Source organism: Mytilus californianus, unplaced genomic scaffold (assembly GCF_021869535.1).
Source record: "Mytilus californianus isolate M0D057914Y unplaced genomic scaffold, xbMytCali1.0.p SCAF_6, whole genome shotgun sequence".
In the NCBI taxonomy this organism is placed as follows: Eukaryota; Metazoa; Mollusca; class Bivalvia; order Mytilida; family Mytilidae; genus Mytilus; species Mytilus californianus.
This window is the reverse complement of record NW_026262712.1, coordinates 4269009-4288282: the sequence shown is the minus strand read 5'-3', so window position 1 is coordinate 4288282 and position 19274 is coordinate 4269009. Positions and strand designations below refer to the sequence as shown.

Here is a 19274-nt window from a genome sequence, read left to right as displayed (position 1 = left end):
CAACTGCTCCTTCTCATGATGAAAAATGAATTTATTTAGTTATGAAGTCCCTAACAGCCTTTTTGCATTTTTCTGAATGATTTTTTTTTGGGTTTAATTATCATTGTTTTAATGTAAGTGATTGTTTATTTGAAGCCAGATAGTGGTTATTAAACCGACCAAAGGTGCGAAAAATCTTTTTTCATTTTACAATTTAATAAAATGCTCCGCTGGGGCGCAGCTTGATACGACCGCAGAGGTCGAACCCTGAACAGTTGGGGCAAGTATGGACACAACATTCAAGCTTGATACAGCACTGAATTTGGATTGTAATTAAATATTTGACACAGCATAGGTTTCTCACACAGAATGAAAGTGGTCTAAGAACCTAATTTTTTTTAATTTACCAATTCAAACCATATCATTATTATTTGCTTTTATATATAAATCAGAAATAACCAATTTAAAATGGAAAATTTTAAAGAATAAAAATGAAAAAAAAATCCCCCCAAATTTTTTAAACCCCCTTATGATTCATCACCCCCAAACTCAATTCCAGCTTTCCCTTTGTGTTATGGTACCTTGAAGTACAATTTCAGAGAGATCCATACACTTGAACACAAGTTATTGTCTGGAAACTAGAAAAATGCTTGTTTTTGGCCCCTTTTTGGCCCAAAATTCCTAAAATTTTGAGGGAATTAACCCAAAATCAATCCCAGCCTTCCCTTTATGGTATGGTACCTTGCATTACAATTTCAGAGAGATCCATACATTTGAACAAAAGTTATTGTCTGGAAACTAGAAAAATGCTTATTTTTGGCCCCTTTTTGTCCCCTTATTCCTAAAGTTTTTGGGCAATTACCCCCAAACTCAATTCTAGCTTTCCCTTTGTGATATGGAACCTTGTAGTATAATTTCATAAAGATTCATACACTTACACACAAGTTATTGTCCTGAAACTAGAAAAATTCTTGTTTTTTTGCCCTTTTATGGCCCCTAATTACTAAAATTTTGAAGGAATTACATCCAAAATCAATCCTATCCTCCCCTTTGTGGTATGGTACCTTAAGCTTGCAGTACAATTTCAGAGAGATCCATACATTTGAACACAAGTTATTGTCTGGAAACTAGAAAAATGCTTATTTTTGGCCCCTTTTTGGCCCCTTATACCTAAACTTTTTGGGCAATTACCCCCAAACTCAATTCCAGCTTTCCCTTTGTGATATGGAACCTTGTAGTACAATTTCATAAAGATCCATACACTTACACACAAGTTATTGTCATGAAACTAGAAAAATGCTTGTTTTTTGCCCCTTTTTGGCCCATAATTCCTAAAATTTGGAGGCAATTACCCCCATAATCAATCCCAGCATTCCCTTTGTGAAATGGAACCTTGTGATACAATGTCAGAGAGATCCATACACTTATACACAAGTTATTGTCATGAAACAAGAAAAAATGCTTGTTTTTTGCCCCTTTTTGGCCCCTAATTCCTAAAATTTGGAGGCAATTACCCCCAAAATCAATCCCAGCATTCCCTTTGTGATATGGAACCTTGTGGTACAATGTCAGAGAGATCCATACACTTACACACAAGTTATGTCTTAAAGTTACAAAAAAACTTATTTTTGGCCCCTTTTTGGCCCCTTATTCCTTAACTGTGGGTACCATAATCCCCAAAATCAATCTCCACCTTCCTTTTGTGGTATTGAACCTTATGGTGAAATTTCATTGAGATCCATTCACTTGCACTAAAGTTAGAGTGCGAAAACTAATGTGTCTTCGGACGACAACGATGACGCTCGAAGACGACGACGCCAACGTCATACCAATATACGACCACAAAAATGTTTTTGCGGTCGTATAAAAAGACTTGTCATTTAATGGTTTAAAGAAAAATTTGCTACTTCTATTTATGTCTTAAGGGAAATCACCAACCATAAACAAAATGAAGGACAACACAATGCAATAAACAGCTGCGCCATGAGCGCATGATACGCCCGTCGCGTTTTCAAAGAATAAAGTTCAATAACTTCTCAATGTCATATCAGAAATTTATAAAAATCGAAAGGGAGCTTATAGAAAATATAAATAGATATAAACAATTCACCAGTTTCATTAGAACTGCTGAAAGTATTTTTGAGTTATTGTCCGAAAACTGGAAAATCCCCCTTTTGTTAATGAACAAAACCCCATAACTCGGAAACGTATAATCTAAAATTAATAAAAAACGAAATGGAGCTCACGTCAATAGACATAAACAATTCCCTAAAGTTTTATGCAAATTGGATAAAGTGTTCTTGAGTTAATGTCCGACATGTTGACGGACGGACGGACAACAGTATACAATAAAACGTCCCGTAAACGGGCGTATAAAAATGAAAACAAGAAGAAAGTACACTGGGTATATTAAGATAAGTGTATTTCCTAACATTTGTAAAGCTGTTGGTCGTCCATCTTAATTTATACACTCATGTTTTTCTTGCAATTTTATTTTGCTGCGGAGATTATGTTTAAAGAAAGCAGAGCCATCAATCAGAAGTTTTTTAAGAATTTCATCCCTTGTTCTCAAATTCATCATCTTAACAAAGGTCTACAAAACGTCACAATGAAAACTATATGTTTTAAAACAATATATGGTTGTTCTCCTTAAACTTCAACTCTCGTAAATATTCATATATTGGGTAGAAAACAATCGTATAACAATGATGCAAGTGATGACGGATGTGTTCACATTATGAAATTAACCTCAATATAATATGCCAAGATTCACTTGAGAGTAACAAAAGATGATATATGGCAGACTAGTCACCCCTGACAACATCTTGTCAGTCAATTGCTGTCTTTGATCTTAATGTTATGTTCATTTTTTCAGTTGTTTTCGGGGTAAAGTCTACTACTAGTACTAGTATACTAGTATTCTAGTGCAAACGTATTTTTAATAGATTTTGACTTGATCTAAATAAGACATTCCATTCCTTTGGCTGGGTAAAGTTTTAGTTTTATTTCACAGAAATGGTATATGATAGTTCAATAGCCGATCACAGGCAGTGTATTTCTAACAGACAAATATGATATTAACTTTACAAGGAATTTATGTTCCATTGTTAAGGTTCAGATTTCAGGATCAGATTCTTTCCCCAATACAACTAGAAAGTGAGTAAAGTTACATTTTTGACATTGGCCAACAATACTTGTGTAAGTACTTAATTAAAACCAGGATAGTAATACTTGCATTCTCAAAGTTTTTTTAGCATTGTTTAAATATATTTTATATTAAGAAACTATGTAGTTCTATAGTTATACCTAAACCTTTATACATATTAAATATCTGTTTCAGTTTAAACTAACAATTTTTTTTTTTCTTCAAAATTTGCAATTGTGTTTTTACAAAAAAGAAGTTACAACGGCCATGTTTTCCAATTTTTCACAACAGAATAAAATAATTGTCTGCACTTCATAAAAATTAACGCTGTGATTATAAAAGGATCAATTTTGACTAACTATATTACATAAAAGTTCTGACAAACCAACAAAAAGATTAGTATAGGGCACCGTTCAACAGTCCCCAGTGCTCTTAAAAATGGCTGGTAAACAATATTTTGGTATGTTTGTTTTTTACCAGCAATATCATCACTACTCAATGAAAATATATACACACCTGTAATGAAAGATCTCATTACTTCCACCATAAGAAGGGGGCTTATGATAACATTATCTCTCAGCTGTGGGGTATCAAAATAAACAATCTTTCCAAGAGAGTGTTGATAATGTAAAAAATCTGTTAGCTGCTCAGGAGACAGGACAGACACCTCGCTGATGGCATTTAATTCTTTAACTTCAGCCAATGACATAATTTGTTTTCCTTCTGCCACTAATTCAGCGATCTCCAGCTCTAGTGGAACACAAGCATTGGGCATTCTTTCACCCCAACATGGGTGGTTGAATGTAAGTTCTGTAATTGTTTTCTTCAGAACTTCTATTTCTGGGTCGTCTTGATTTTTTGCATTGACAAATATTAGAGGTCTAAGGACCAGATGATGTTGTCCCTCGTGGTCTTTAAACAACTTCTCAATTCCACTGTGAAGCATTTCACGTCGTGTCTCAACATTCTCCTATTAAAACATAAAAAGTTGCCAAATAAATAAACTTGAGGCTGTAAAAAGGATGCATTGCATACCATGATCTATAAGCATCTTCAATGGTGGAATATTCCAACTACAATATAATTAGATTTATCTCAAATTTTCAGAGTAGATATATCTACTCTTACAGGTCAATTTACACCTTTAACCTAGCTGTTATACTTTTAAAGATAACATTCCGAAACTGTTAACAGTTGTTTAATCTTACATTCCAAGGGGAATAAAGTGATAGTAGGGTCTTTAGAATATTTTTTGGAGAAGAACTTGTTATTGATGTTTTTTTGTTATTCACAATTTTACAAACATAATTTAGAAACACTAGTAAAAACTAGTGTATGAACGACACGAATGGCCCCGTCTAAAAAAGTTGAAAAATCTGCACTTTCAACAACACATGTGGACACAAACATGCATGGATAGTATCAAGCTCTCAAGACCAATACTAGTTTGATGAAAAATTTCCTTGATCAATGAGTAATTAAATTTCAAACTATCAGCAAACAGGAAGTGGATGTACTGCAGATGTAACAAGATGTGTTAAAACGACATGAAAATCAGCAAAGCAGAACGAAACATAAACTTGATCTGTAACTCATCATGGTTGTCTCACATACCAAAAATCAGCCCAATATCTAAAGGCATTTAGAAAAAAAGTCCCTATAACTGTGATTTTCAACAATTTATCAAAGTCCAAAGCCCGTAATTTTGGCAAAAATTAGCAGAGTGGAACGAAACTTACACTTGATCTGTAACTCAACATGGTTAACTCACATACCAAAAATCAGCCCAATAGCTAAAGGTGTTTAGAAAAAAACCATATAACTGTGATTTTCAACAATTTGTCAAAGTCCAAAGCATGTAATTTCGGCAAAGATTAGCAGAGTAGAACAAAACTTAAACTTGATCTGAAACTTATCATGGTTAACTCAAATACCAAAAATCAGCCCAATATCTAAAGGTGTTTACAAAAAAAGTCCGTATAACTGTGATTTTCAACAATTTGTCAAAGTCCAAAGCCCGTAATTTCGGAAAAAATTAGCGTAGCGGAACAAAACATAAACTTGATCTGTACCTCATCATGGTTAACTTACATACCAAAAATCAGCCCAATATCTGAAGGCGTTTAGAAAAAAATCCCTATAACTGTGATTTTCAACAATTTATCAACAATTTATCAAAGTCCAAAGCCCGTAATTTCGGCAAAAATTAGTAGAGCGGAAGGAAACTTAAATTTGATCTGTAACTCAACATGGTTAACTCACATACCAAAAATCAGCCCAATCTCTAAAGGCGTTTAGAAAAAAAGTCCATATAACTGTGATTTTCAACAATTTATTAAAGTCCAAAGCACGTAATTTCGGCAAAAATTAGTAGAGCAGGACGAAACATAAACTTGATCTGTAACTCATCATTAACTCACATACCAAAAATCAGCCCAATATCTGAAGGCATTTAGAAAATAAGTCTGTATAACTGTGATTTTCAACAATTTATCAAAGTCCAAAGCCCGTAATTTCGGCAAAAATTAGCGGAGCAGAACGAAACTTAAACTTGATCTGTAACTCATCATGGTTAACTGAAATATCAAAAATCAGCCAAATATCTGAAGGCGTTTAGAAAAAAAGTCTGTATAATGGTTTGTTGCGGAATGACGGAATGACGGACAAGGGTAAATTTATATGGCCCTGACAGCTTTGTTGCGGGGCCATAAAAATTACATTTTAATAAATTGGCAATAAATCTAAAACAGTTCAAGAGGATATTAAAAGCCTAGTAGCCAGTAATTTTGGTATTTGCGTGAAAATTAAGATATTGTTTGATTTAAATTTGCAGTTATAAATAAATGGGGAATGTGCCCAAGGTACACAAATGATGCCAACGCTAAAAAGGGACAGAACTCAAGAACTGTAAAAGTGACGCTACCTAAATTTGGACTTGATCTGAGTTTTGTGCTAATAAGTATTGTGCATAAGTTTCGTAACATCAATGAAGAGACATTAATTGCTGATAAGTGCATCTGGTGCAGTACAACTAAATGACAGAGTTCTTATACACAAACTTTTTGTTGAAATTAAACTGACTTAAAAAAAATCTTTAACATTTAAACTGAACAATTGTTTTAAGGGCATACGATACAGTTACAGGGGAAGTAATGACGTTGCTAATGTAAATTGTTATTTTCACGACGTCAAACTGTGACTTATCGGGAAAAGATGCAGTTTTCAACTGATTTTTATCATTCAAACTGATTTAACTTGAATACGAGTTAATGAACCCATTCTTTTTTAAAATGAAATTTGGTTTGATTACGTATGAAGATTATGTGTACCAATTTTCATGAAAAAGTCAATAGTGCAATTATTTAAAATTTGATAAATATACAGCAATAAACTGTTATCACAGAGATATGTCTCGCCTTTTTGTAATTTTGATAATGCAAATATTGAAATTAAAATAGTAATACTTTAACATGTAAGTTATGCAAATATTCAAAGTCGATGAACCATGACTGAAGGTACAGGGCTAAACAATCTCCATGGAATGAGATGTGCCAATGCTAATATAACTGCATACCAAATACCATTGACTTATTATAAGTCGTTCCTTTTAAACAAACCTAAACACAAACATTAACTTGTAAACTATGTAAAAGTTTCAAAGTCAATGAATCATGATCAGGGGTGGGGCTATATAATCTCCATGGAAACGATACTTGCAAATGCCAATAAATTTGCATACCAAATATCATTGACTTAACATTAGCAGTTCATCTTAAACTGATCTAATCACAAACTAATACATGTAAACTAAGCAAAAGTTTCAAAGTAAATAGACCATGACTGAGGGGGCGGGGCCAAATAGTCTCCATGGAAATGAGATGTGCTAATGCTTATACAACTGAACACCAATTAACATTGGCCTACCACTAATGGTTCCCCTTGAACTGACCTAATCACAAACTAATACATGTTAACTTAGCAAAATTTTCAAAGTCTATAGACCATGACTAAGGGGGCGAAGCCAAATAATCTCCAGGGAAATGAGATATGCCAATGCTTATACAACTGCATACCAAATATCATTGACCTACCACTAGTGGTTCACCATGAACTAGACCTTATCACAAACTAATACATGTAAACTATGAAAAGTTTCAAAGTCAATAGACCTTGACTAAGGGAGCGGGGCCAAAAAATCTCCATGGTTATGAGATGTGCCAATGCTAATACAACTGCATACCAAATATCATTGACCTACCACTAGTGGTTCACCATGAACTAGACCTAATCACAAACTAATACATTGTTGACGCCGCCGACGCCGGAAACAGCATACCTATGTCTCGCTTTTTGACTCCGTCAAGGCGAGACAAAAAACGAAGTTTTTTTTTTTACATGCATGAACATTTGATAAATATGAGTTATTTGTAAAAATAAAATGTACAAATTTATAGAACATTTATATTAAACAGAAATTACAAATAATTTAACAAAAAATTCGTAAGGGTTCCCCTGAACCCAGTGTCTTGCCTACTTATACTGTTAATCCCAGGCTCAACAAAAAATGAAGAAAAATAATTAATAAAAATATACCTCTCTATACTATCTTTTGATTGTAAGTAGCTTCTGTTCAAGTTTGGTAAAAATCCAGGATAGTTTATGAATCTAATAAATGTTTTAAAAACTTAAACTGCAGACTGTATGTAATGTTAACTGGAAGAAAAACTAAGTCCATTTATAAGTAAAATACAGAAAAAAAGGAACAAAATTTTAACAAAATTTCATTCTAGATACTAGCTTTTAATCATAAACAAGCTTCTGTCCAAGTTTGGTACAAATCCAGGATAGTTTAAGAATTTATTAAAATTTGAAAAACTTTAACCACAGAGTGAATGTAATGTTTCCTGGCAGAAAAACTAAGTCCATTTATAAGTAAAATACGGAAAAAATGGATTTTTTTTTTACAAAATTTACTTCTGGATACTATCTTATGATCATAAACAAGCTTCTTTCCAAGTTTGGTAGAAATCCAGGATAGTTTAAGAAAGTTATTAAAATTTCAAAAACTTTAACCACAGAGTGAATGTAATGTTTCCTGGCAGAAAAACTAAGTCCATTTATAAGTAAAATACGGAAAAAATGGAATTTTTTTTTACAAAATTTACTTTTGAATATTATCTTATGATCATAAACAAGCTTCTGTCCAAGTTTGGTAGAAATCCAGGATAGTTTAAGAAAGTTAATAAAATTTGAAAAACTTTTACCACAGAGTGAAAATTTGTGTACGCCACCGACGACGACGACGAAATGTAGGAACGTTATGTCTCGCATTTTCGACAAAAGTCGAAGGCTCGACAAAAACAGCTTGTTTTTATTCTCTAAAACAAAAAAATTAAGTATTTCTGTCGAAAGGAAAAATACGTTTACAAATCTGATTTTTGAGAAAATATCTGAAATTTCAACCTCAAAAAGTTGCACATGATGGTATATTTTTTATTGCATATTTGGTTTAATCAGGTAAAAAATAGCCTATATGCAAATTTTCATCAAAATTTCATTATGGGATCAAAACTGTATCGTATGCCCTTAGTCAATAGACCATGAATGAGAGTGGCAGGGCTAACTAATCTCCATGGAAATGAGATGTATCAAATTGAATATTGATATAAGGCATACCAAATATCATTTACTTATCTATTAGTGGTTCTTCATATCTTCTACTCTATTTATAAGCCCCGTAATCTGATCTTTAGTCTATTACCCACAAATGAATAGGAATCTTGTTCTTTTAAAAGTGTAGTTTCAAAAACATTTTGGTCAAGTTAAGACATATGAGCATACATCATTATGTAAGCCTAAGAGCTCTTATGGGGCAATTTGTACACATTATTAAAGTATTCCAAATAGCAATTACTAACTATTATATAGCTAGCATTAGATCACTCACCCTTGGTACTTTGTCCTTGTGAGTGGCAACAAACAAGATCTTTGGAATGCCTGCATATACAACCTTACAATAGGTCAGGATGGAATTGACCCAATATTGCAAGAATACTACAAAATAAAATCAAAATCTGTCATAAAAGAAGTACAAAAAAAATATATATACATTCTGCATTTTTCATAGTTCTGATACTGCACTTTAATTTTTTCATTATCTTTTGTTTTGTTAACCCGTTACTCAAAAAAAAATGGCTGAATACTTTGTCAACCTCATTCATTTAAACAGTTGAAAATAGTCTTCCTTTAAGTTGGATTATCTGTCAAAAAGTGACAACTATTTCAGTGTATATCTATATACTATATTGTTGTATTTTTTCTTCAGTTTATTTCATTAACACATAGATGAAGGAAAGCATATTAAAAAAAGGGTAATAATGCTAAAGACCTGCATACAATTAAAACGTATACAAACTAACATTTCAAACCGTACAAATAATGGCCAGTTCCAGTTGCCGTCCTGTTAAAAAATTTTGTGGAACAGCCCTTGGATTTTGTGTTTGTTCTTATCGCTATCTTGCTTTTTTAATTATCATTTATGGCCAATAACACATTTTTTTCGTAGTGCATTTCTTTAAAAAAACTAGAGGCTCTCAAGAGCCTGTGTCGCTCACCTGTATTTACTGATGCTTTGGAAATCATGTAAAATAAGGTTAAAATCATAATTAATAGTATTAGATATTAGATATTATAATCATGATATCTAAGATAATAACAAAAAACTGCAAAATTTTTGTAAAATTACTAACTCAGGGGAAGCAACCCAACAATGGGTTGTCGGATTCGTCTGAAAATTTCAGGGCAGATAAATCTAAATCTGATGAACATTTTTGCCACCTGTCAGATTTGCTCTAAATGCTTTAGTTTCAGAGATATAAACCAAAAACTGAATTTTACCCCTATGTTCTATTTTTAACCAAGTTTGGCCATGATGGTTGGAAGGCGGGGTCATCGGACAAATTTTTTCAACTAGATACCTTAATAATGATTATGGCCAAGTATGGTAAAATATGTCTCAGTAGTTTCAGAGAAGAAGATTTTTGTAAAAGATTACACAAATTTACAAAAATTGTTAAAAATTGACTATTAAGGGCAATAACTCCTAAAGGGGTCGACTGACAATTTTGGTCATGACAACTTATTTGTAGATCTTACTTTGCTGAACATTATTGCTGTTTACAGTTTATCTCTACCTATAATGATATTCAAGATAATAACCAAAAACTGCAAAATTTCCTTAAAATTACCAATTCAGGGGCAGCAACCCAACAACAGGTTGTCAGATTTGTCTGAAAATTTCAGGGCAGATAGATCTTGACCTGATAATCAGTTTCACCCTATGTCAGATTTACTCTAAATGCTTTGGTTTCAGAGATATAAGCCAAAATCTACATTTTACTCCTATGTTCTATTTTTAGCCATGGCGGCCATCTTGGTTGGTTGGCGGGGTCATCGGTCACATTTTTTAAACTAAATACCCTAATGATGATTGTGGTTAAGTTTTGTTAAATTTGGCAAAATAGTTTCAGAGGAGAAGATTTTTGTAAAAAGCTAACGACGACGGACGACGACGATGACGACGGACGACGGACGCCAAGTGATGAGAAAAGCTCACGTGGCCCTTCGTGCCAGGTGAGCTAAAACATGCAAATTAAACAAGAGTGCACTTTACTGACCATTGATTTTATGTTGATAGTCCTAAATATAAAGCTTTACTACAAGTATCACATAAACTTAACATGATCCAAGAAAATGAGGTCAAGGTCAGATAAACCAAACAACAAACACATGTACACCTAACAATCATTCAATACACCAAATATAATTGACCTATTACTTTAATATAGTTTCTAAGAAACAGACTTAACCGATAAAACTAAACATCGACCAATGAACCATTAAATGAGGTCATGGTCAGATGAACCATGCCAGACAGACATGTGCACCTTACAATGAATCTATGCATTACATATAGTTGACCTATTGCTTATAGTATCGGAGAAACAAACTTAACCATGAAAACTCAAAATTGACCAATGGACCCTGAAAATGAGGTCAAGGTCAGATGATACCTGCCAGACAGACATATACACCTTACAATCCTTCCATACAACAAATACATATAGTTATTATACTTCACGTTAAAATGCCAGATTTGGATTAGCGAATACGAGGGAGATAAATTACTCTATCCCATGGCAGAGCGGGAGACAATTTTTTTTAATGTCACCCTCTCGTGCAGACCAATCAAAAATCAATAATTTAAAGGACAATGAATTGAATAAACATCAAGTTATTTAAAAAGGCAATGCTAAAGTCCTACGTTTTGGCTCAGAACTTTTTTCATTGACTGTCAGAAAAAACAAAAAACATCTTGCTTCAGTTCTGTTGATTTTTTTGATACCCATAACGTTATGTTAGTGAAAATTACACTGTAAAAGACAATAATGATAGGAAATTCAGTATAATAAATTAAATAACACATAGCTGAGAAGGTGACAGAGCAGATTGGTACCACTCAAAAAAGCATAGTCAACCTTTGCTTCGTCTCTGTTGACAATGTTTTCTCGTGGTAACAATCTGCTCTATCACCCTCTCAGCTTTGTGTTATTTATATATTGACCTACTGCTTATAGTTTAAGAAAAACAGACAAAAACATATAAAAAATATAACCTGGAAGACTGACAGGTATATCATAAAATATTTCCATACACCAAAATAAAGTTGACCTATTTCATATAGTATTAGATAAAAATAAATGTGGATAGTGTCCACATGTGGACAAAGATGATGCCCCCGCTTGCATATCATATAGTTATAAAGGGACATAACTGAAGAACGGTAAAAGTGACGCTACCCAAATTTGAACTTGATCTGAGTTTTGTGGTACAAATGTAATAAGCATTGTGTGCAAGTCTCATAAAATTTGGTTGAGGCTAACTTTAGAGAACAGAAATTTAAAATTCAGCAATTTTTCTATTTGTAAACACGCATAACTCTAGAACGGTTGTGTATAAGTTTTATAACAATTGGTTGGGAAAAAAAAAATAAAGTTAGAGAACAGAAATGAAAAATTCAGCAATTTTTATGTTTATAAAGGAACACAACTCAAGAATGGTAAGTGTTGCCATCAAATTCCGTACTTAATCTGTATTATGTAGTAATAAGCATTGTGTATAAGTTTCATATCATTTGGTTGAGGCACTAAAAAACGGAAACAAAAAATTTGTACTTGATCTTAGTTTTGTGGTAATGAATATTGTGTATAGGTTTCATAATGTTTGGTTGGGGAAAACTTAAGTTACAGAATGGAAACTAAAAATTTTGCAATCTTTTGAGTTATAAAGGGGCATAACTCAATAATGGTTAAAGTGACACTACCCAAATTCAACTTGATCTGTGTTTTATCAGTGGAAGTCAAAATTAAACATTGCATTGTATAAAGCCTTGAATGTAGTTGATTCAATTATAATCATAGACAAAGGAAGATAAATCCAATTTTAATAACAAGAGTGCATACGCTGAAATGTCTCGCCTTCTTTACAAATCATTGATATTATGTTGATAGTCCTAAATATAAAGCTTTATTACAACTGTCACATAAACTTAACATTAACCAAGTAAACTAAACATTGACCAATGAACCATGAAAATGAGGTCAAGTTCAGATGAACCATGCTAGGCAGGCATGTACAGCTAACAATTCTTCCATACAACAAATATAGTTGACCTATTGCTTATAGTTTAAGAAAAACAGACAAAACCACAAAAACTTAACACTGAGCAATGAACCTTGAAAATGAGGTCAAGGTCAAATAAAACCTGCGTGACTGACATATAGATCATAAAATATTTCCATACACCAAATATAGTTGAACTATTGCATATAGTATTAGAAAAAAAGACCAAAACTCAAAAACTTAACTTTGACCACTAAACCATGAAAATGAGGTCAAGGTCAGATGACACCTGCCAGTTGGACATGTACACCTTACAGTCCTTCTATACACTGAATATACTAGACCAATTGCTTATAGTATCTGAGATATGGACTTGACCACCAAAACTTAACCTTGTTCACTGATCCATGAAATGAGGTCGAGGTCAAGTGAAAACTGTCTGACGGGCATGAGGAACTTGCAAGGTACGCACATACCAAATATAGTTATCCTACTACTTATAATAAGAGAGAATTCAACATTACAAAAAATCTGAACTTTTTTTTTCAAGTAGTCACTGAACCATGAAAATGAGGTCAAGGACATTGGACATGTGACTGACGGAAACTTCGTAACATGAGGCATCCATATACAAATTATGAAGCATCCAGGTCTTCCACCTTCTAAAATTTAAAGCTTTTTAGAAGTTAGCTAACGCCGCCGTCGCCGCCGCCGGATCACTATTCCTATGTCGAGCTTTCTGAGACAAAAGTCGCAGGCTCGACAAAAATTACTTCATATCTAGAAGAAAATAAAAATTTGGCAATTTTTTCATTTATAAAGAGGCATAACTCTAGAACGGTTAAAGTGATGCCACCAAAATTCAAACTTGATCTGTGTTTTGTGGTAATAAGCATTGTGTATAAGTTTCATAACATTTGGTTGAGGCAAACTAAAATTAGAGAACGGAAACGAAAAATTCAGCAATTTTTCCATTTGTAAAGGGGCATAACAGTGACTCCACCAAAATTCAAACTTGATCTATGTTTTGTAATAATAAGCATTGTGTATAAGTTTCATAACATTTGGTTGAGGCAAATTAAAGTAAGAGAACGGAAACGAAAAATTCAGCAATTTTTCAATTTGTAAAGGGGCATAACTCTAGAACAATAAAAGTGAAGCCTCCAAAATCCAAACTCGATCTGTGTTTTGTGGTAATAAGCATTGTGTATAAGTTTTATAACATTTGGTTGAGGCAAACTAAAATTAGAGAACGGAAACGAAAAATTCGGCAATTTTTCCATTTGTAAAGGGGCATTTCTCTAGAACGGTAAAAGTGACGCCACCAAAAATCAAACTTGATCTGTGTTTTGTGGTAATAAGCATTGTGTATAAGTTTCATTACTTTGGGTTGAGGCAAACTAAAGTTAGAGAAGGGAAACCAATTTTGGAATGTACGTACGTTCGTTCGTACGTACAGACGGACAAGGGTAAAACTTAATGCCCCCTCCGCTACGGCGGGGGCATAAAAACACAAAAACACAAAAACTTAACTTTGACCACTGAACCATGAAAATGAGGTCAAGGTCAGATGACACCTGCTAGTTGCCACCTTACAATCATTCCATACACCAAATATAGTGTACCTACTGCTTATAGTATCTGATATATGGACTTGACCACGAAATCTAAACCTTGTTCACTGATCCATGAAATGAGGTTGAAGTCGAATGAAAGCTGTCTGACGGGCATGAGGAATTTGCAATGTACGCACATACTAAATGCAGTTATCCTATTACTCATAATATGAAAGAAATTAGGTTACAAAAAATCTTAACTTTTTTTCAAGAAGTCACTGAACCATGAAAAGGAGATCAAGGACAATTGACATATAACAGACAAACTTCATAACATAAGGCATCTATATACAAAGTATGAATCATCCAGGTCTTCCACCTTCTAAATTATAAAACTTTTAAGAAGATAGTTAATGCCGCCGCTACCGGATCACTATCCCTATGTCGAACTTTCTGCGACAAAAGTTGTAGGCTCGACAAAAATCGCACCTTCACTATCAAAAAAAGATTATTATAGTGTAGTGTACTACTTTTGGGGCACATTATGTCAAAATTATAGAAAAATCTATCGGCTCTACCTCGAAATATGGACAATTTTAGGTTAAGGGGGTCTATAATTCGGTTTGACAGCTTCAGATATACTATTTTTTTACCTTTTCCCACTCGACCAAATCACTACTTTACCAAATTCATGTCCGAAATTTTTTTTAATTGTAATTTCATCCTGTACTTACAATTTATGCATAAAATATAAAGAAATAAATCTGGAAAGTGTATGAAAAATTTTGTAAGTTATACACTGTCCACAGAAGGGACTCTATTTGTAGACAACGAAAATTAAAGGACGATAATTGTGTCCCTGAACTTCATAACAGACATTTGAAGCAAAGAAATATTATTGAAAAGTAGTCCACATTTCCTAAGATTTATTTCCAAAATTAGTTTAGAAAAAGAAAAAGAAAGAGAAAGAAGTAAAAACTGAAAATAAACAAAGAAAAAACTCTAGAATTACATCATTTGAAAATCATATAAATCAAAATGAAGCTTTATTCCTTCAATTAAAACTTGCTTAAAAATAAGAACTGATAAAAAGGAAATTTTTATTTTTGTATGAAATGTTGATGGATGGATGGACAAACTACAATATATCATATGCTATGTTTTGTCTATATAAATGTGTTCAGTTTTGGTTCAAGTAAAGCAACACCTTTAAAATACAATGTGATAAATCCTTCTCATCAAAACTACTATTTTTAGTCCTTGAGAAATCAGTATGTAAACATTCTAACATTAAATATGTTTTCTGGTTTACTCATTTAAATCAATCTGAATTTCTATAGGAAAACCTTTTTTTTTAACATTGCTTAATGACAAGGCCATTAATTGTGAATTTTACCATACATTGGTAAACTTACTTTTACAACAAAAAAACATATTTTGACACAATTAAAGATAACATTTGTTTTGCAGCTATTTACTACAAAGTTTTAACAAAATAAGATTAAGGAATAACAACAAGAGTGCACACGCTGAAATGTCTCGCCTTCTTTACTAACCATTTATATTATGTTGATAGTCCTAAATATAAAGTTTTACTACAACTATCACATACACTTAACATGATCCTAGAAAATGAGGTCAAGGTCAGATAAACCAAACGAGAAATACATGTACACATTACAATCATTCAATACACTAAATATAGTTGACCTATTGCTTATAGTTTCTAAGAAACAGACTTAACCAAGAAAGCAAAACATTGACCAATGAACCATGAAAATGAGGTCAAGGTCAGATGAACCATGCCAGGCAGACATGTACACCTAACGATCAATCTATGCATTAAATATAGTTGACCTATATTGCTTATAGTATCTAAGAAACAAACTTAACCATGAAAACTAAACATTGACCAATGAACCATGAAAATGAGGTCAAGGTTAGATGATACCTGCCAGACAGACATATACACCTTACAATCCTCCCATACAACAAATATAGTTGACCTATTGATTATAGTTCAAGAAAAATAGACCAAAACACAAAACCTTAACACTAAGCAATGAACCATGAAAATGAGGTCAAGGTCAAATAAAACCTGCAAGACTGACATATACATCATAAAATATTTCCATACACCAAATATAGTTGGCTTTTACATATAGTATTAAAAAAAAAGTCAAAAACTCAAAAACTTAACTTTGACCACTGAACCATGAAAATGAGATCAAGGTCAGATGACACCTGCCAGTTGGACATGTACACCTTACAATCATTCCATACACCAAATATAATAGACCTATTGCATACAGTATAAGAAAAACAGACCAAAACACATAAACTTAACTATAACCACTGAACCATGAAAATGAGGTCAAGGTCAGATGACACCTGCCAGTTGGACATGTACACCTTACAATCCTTCCATGCACCAAATATACTAGACCTATTGCTTATAGTATCTGAGATATGAACTTGACCATCAAAACTTAACCTTGTTCACTGATCCATGAAATGAGGTCGAGGTCAAGTGAAAACTGTCGGATGAGCATGAAGACCTTGCAAGGTACGCACATACCAAATATATTTATCCTATTACTCATAATAAGAGATACATTAACATTTCAAAAAAATCTGAACCTTTTTTTAAAAGTAGTCACTGAACCATGAAAATGAGGTCAAGGACAATGGACATGTGACAGACGGAAATTTCGTAACATAAGGCATCTATATACAAAGTATGAAGCATCAAGGTCTTCCACCTTCTAAAATATAAAGCTTTTAAGAAGTTAGTTAACGCCACCAGATCACTATCCCTATGTCGAGTTTTCTGCGACAATAGTCTCAGGCTCAACAAAAATCATTTAATATAATTTCTCCCAGAACAAATTCAAAATCATATTTCAAAAAATTCATAAGGGTTCTGCGGAACCCAGCTGTGTCTCGCCTACTTTTGCTGTTAGTTGCAGGCTCAACAAAAATGGGGAAAAAAATTATTAAAAATTTTCCTCTAGATACTATCTTTTGATTGTAAGAAGCTTCTATCCAAGTTTGGTAAAAATCAAGGATGGTTTATTAATCTTATAAATGTTTTAAAAACTTTAACTGCAGACTGTATGTAATGTTAACTAGAAGAAAAACTAAGTCCATTTATAAGTAATATACGGAAAAACAGGAAATAAATTTTTACAAAATTTCCTTCTAGATACTAGCTCTTGATCATAAACAAGCTTCTGTCCAAGTTTGGTACAAATCCAGGATAGTTTAAGAAAGTTATTAAAATTTCAAAAAACTTTAACCATGTTAACCACAGAGTGAATGTAATGTTAACTGGCAGAAAAACTAAGTCCATTTATAAGTAAAATACGGATAAACAGGAATTTTGTCGAGCCTGCGAAATTTGTCGCAGAAAGCTCGACATAGGGATAGCGATCCGGCGGCGGCGGCGGCGGCGGCGGCGTTAGCTAACTTCTTAAAAGCTTTATATTTTAGAAGATGGAAGACCTGGATGCTTCATACTTTGTATATGGATGCCTGTTACGAAGTTTCCGTCAGTCACATGTCCAATGTCCTTGACCTCATTTTCATGGTTCAGTGACTACTTGAAAAAAAAGTTCAGATTTTTTGTAATGTTAAATTCTCTCTTATTATAAGTAATAGGATAACTATATTTGGTATGTGCGTACCTTGCAAGGTCCTCATGCAAGTCAGACAGTTTTCATTTGACCTCGACCTCATTTCATGGATCAGTGAACAAGGTTAAGTTTTCGTGGTCAAGTCCATATCTCAGATACTATAAGCAATAGGTCTAGTATATTCGGTGTATGGAAGGACTGTAAGGTGTACATGTCCAACTGGCAGGTGTCATCTGACCTTGACCTCATTTTCATGGTTTAGTGGTTATAGTTAAGTTTTTGTGTTTTGGTCTGTTTTTCTTATACTGTATGCAATAGGTCTACTATATTTGGTGTATGGAATGATTGTAAGGTGTACATGTCTAGCTGGCAGGTGTCATCTGACCTTGACCTCATTTTCATGGTTCAGTGGTCAAAGTTAAGTTTTTGAGTTTTGGTCTTTTTTTCTAATACTGCATGCAATAGGTCAGCTATATTTGGTGTATGGAATGATTGTAAGGTGTACATGTCTAGCTGGCAGGTGTCATCTTACCTTGACCTCATTTTCATGGTTCAGTGGTCAAAGTTAAGTTTTTGAGTTTTGGTCTTTTTTTCTAATACTATATGCAATAGTTCAACTATATTTGGTGTATGGAAATATTTTATGATCTATATGTCAGTCACGCAGGTTTTATTTGACCTTGACCTCATTTTCAAGGTTCATTGCTCAGTGTTAAGTTTTTGTGTTTTCGTCTGTTTTTCTTAAACTATAAGCAATAGGTCAACTATATTTGTTGTATGGAAGAATTGTTAGCTGTACATGCCTGCCTAGCATGGTTCATCTGACCTTGACCTCATTTTCATGGTTCATTGGTCAATGTTTAGTTTACTTGGTTAATGTTAAGTTTATGTGACAGTTGTAATAAAGCTTTATATTTAGGACTATCAACATAATATCAATGATTAGTAAAGAAGGCGAGACATTTCAGCGTGTGCACTCTTGTTTTTTAACAAAATTTACTTCTGGATACTATCTAATGATCATAAAAAATCTTCTGTCCAAGTTTGGTAGAAATCCAGGATAGTTTAAGAAAGTTATTAAAATTTCAAAAAACTTTAACCACAGAGTGAATATTTGTGGACGCCAATGCCGCAGATGACGACAGAATGTAGGATCGCTATGTCTCTCTTTTGCGACAAAAGTCGCAGGCTCAACAAAAATACAGTGTTGTCTGTCAATAAGTGTAACACTCTGTTTATACTTATGATAAAATCAATGTAGTTAGTATTCATCAGCTC

General features: G+C 33.2%; 1 protein-coding gene across 7 annotated transcripts in view; it reads right to left on the bottom strand.

Annotated features, from left to right (window-relative positions):
- LOC127706048 (uncharacterized) overlaps positions 1-19274 on the bottom strand; it is a 502975-nt gene that overhangs the window by 23653 nt on the left and 460048 nt on the right. For all 7 annotated transcript variants that reach the window (XM_052210453.1, XM_052210456.1, XM_052210450.1 and 4 more), the window contains 2 exons: positions 9072-9178; positions 3641-4094 (listed from right to left, as the gene is read on the bottom strand). In XM_052210453.1, the coding sequence (XP_052066413.1) occupies positions 3641-4094; positions 9072-9178 (561 nt within the window). The remainder of the gene's footprint in view (positions 1-3640; positions 4095-9071; positions 9179-19274) is intronic.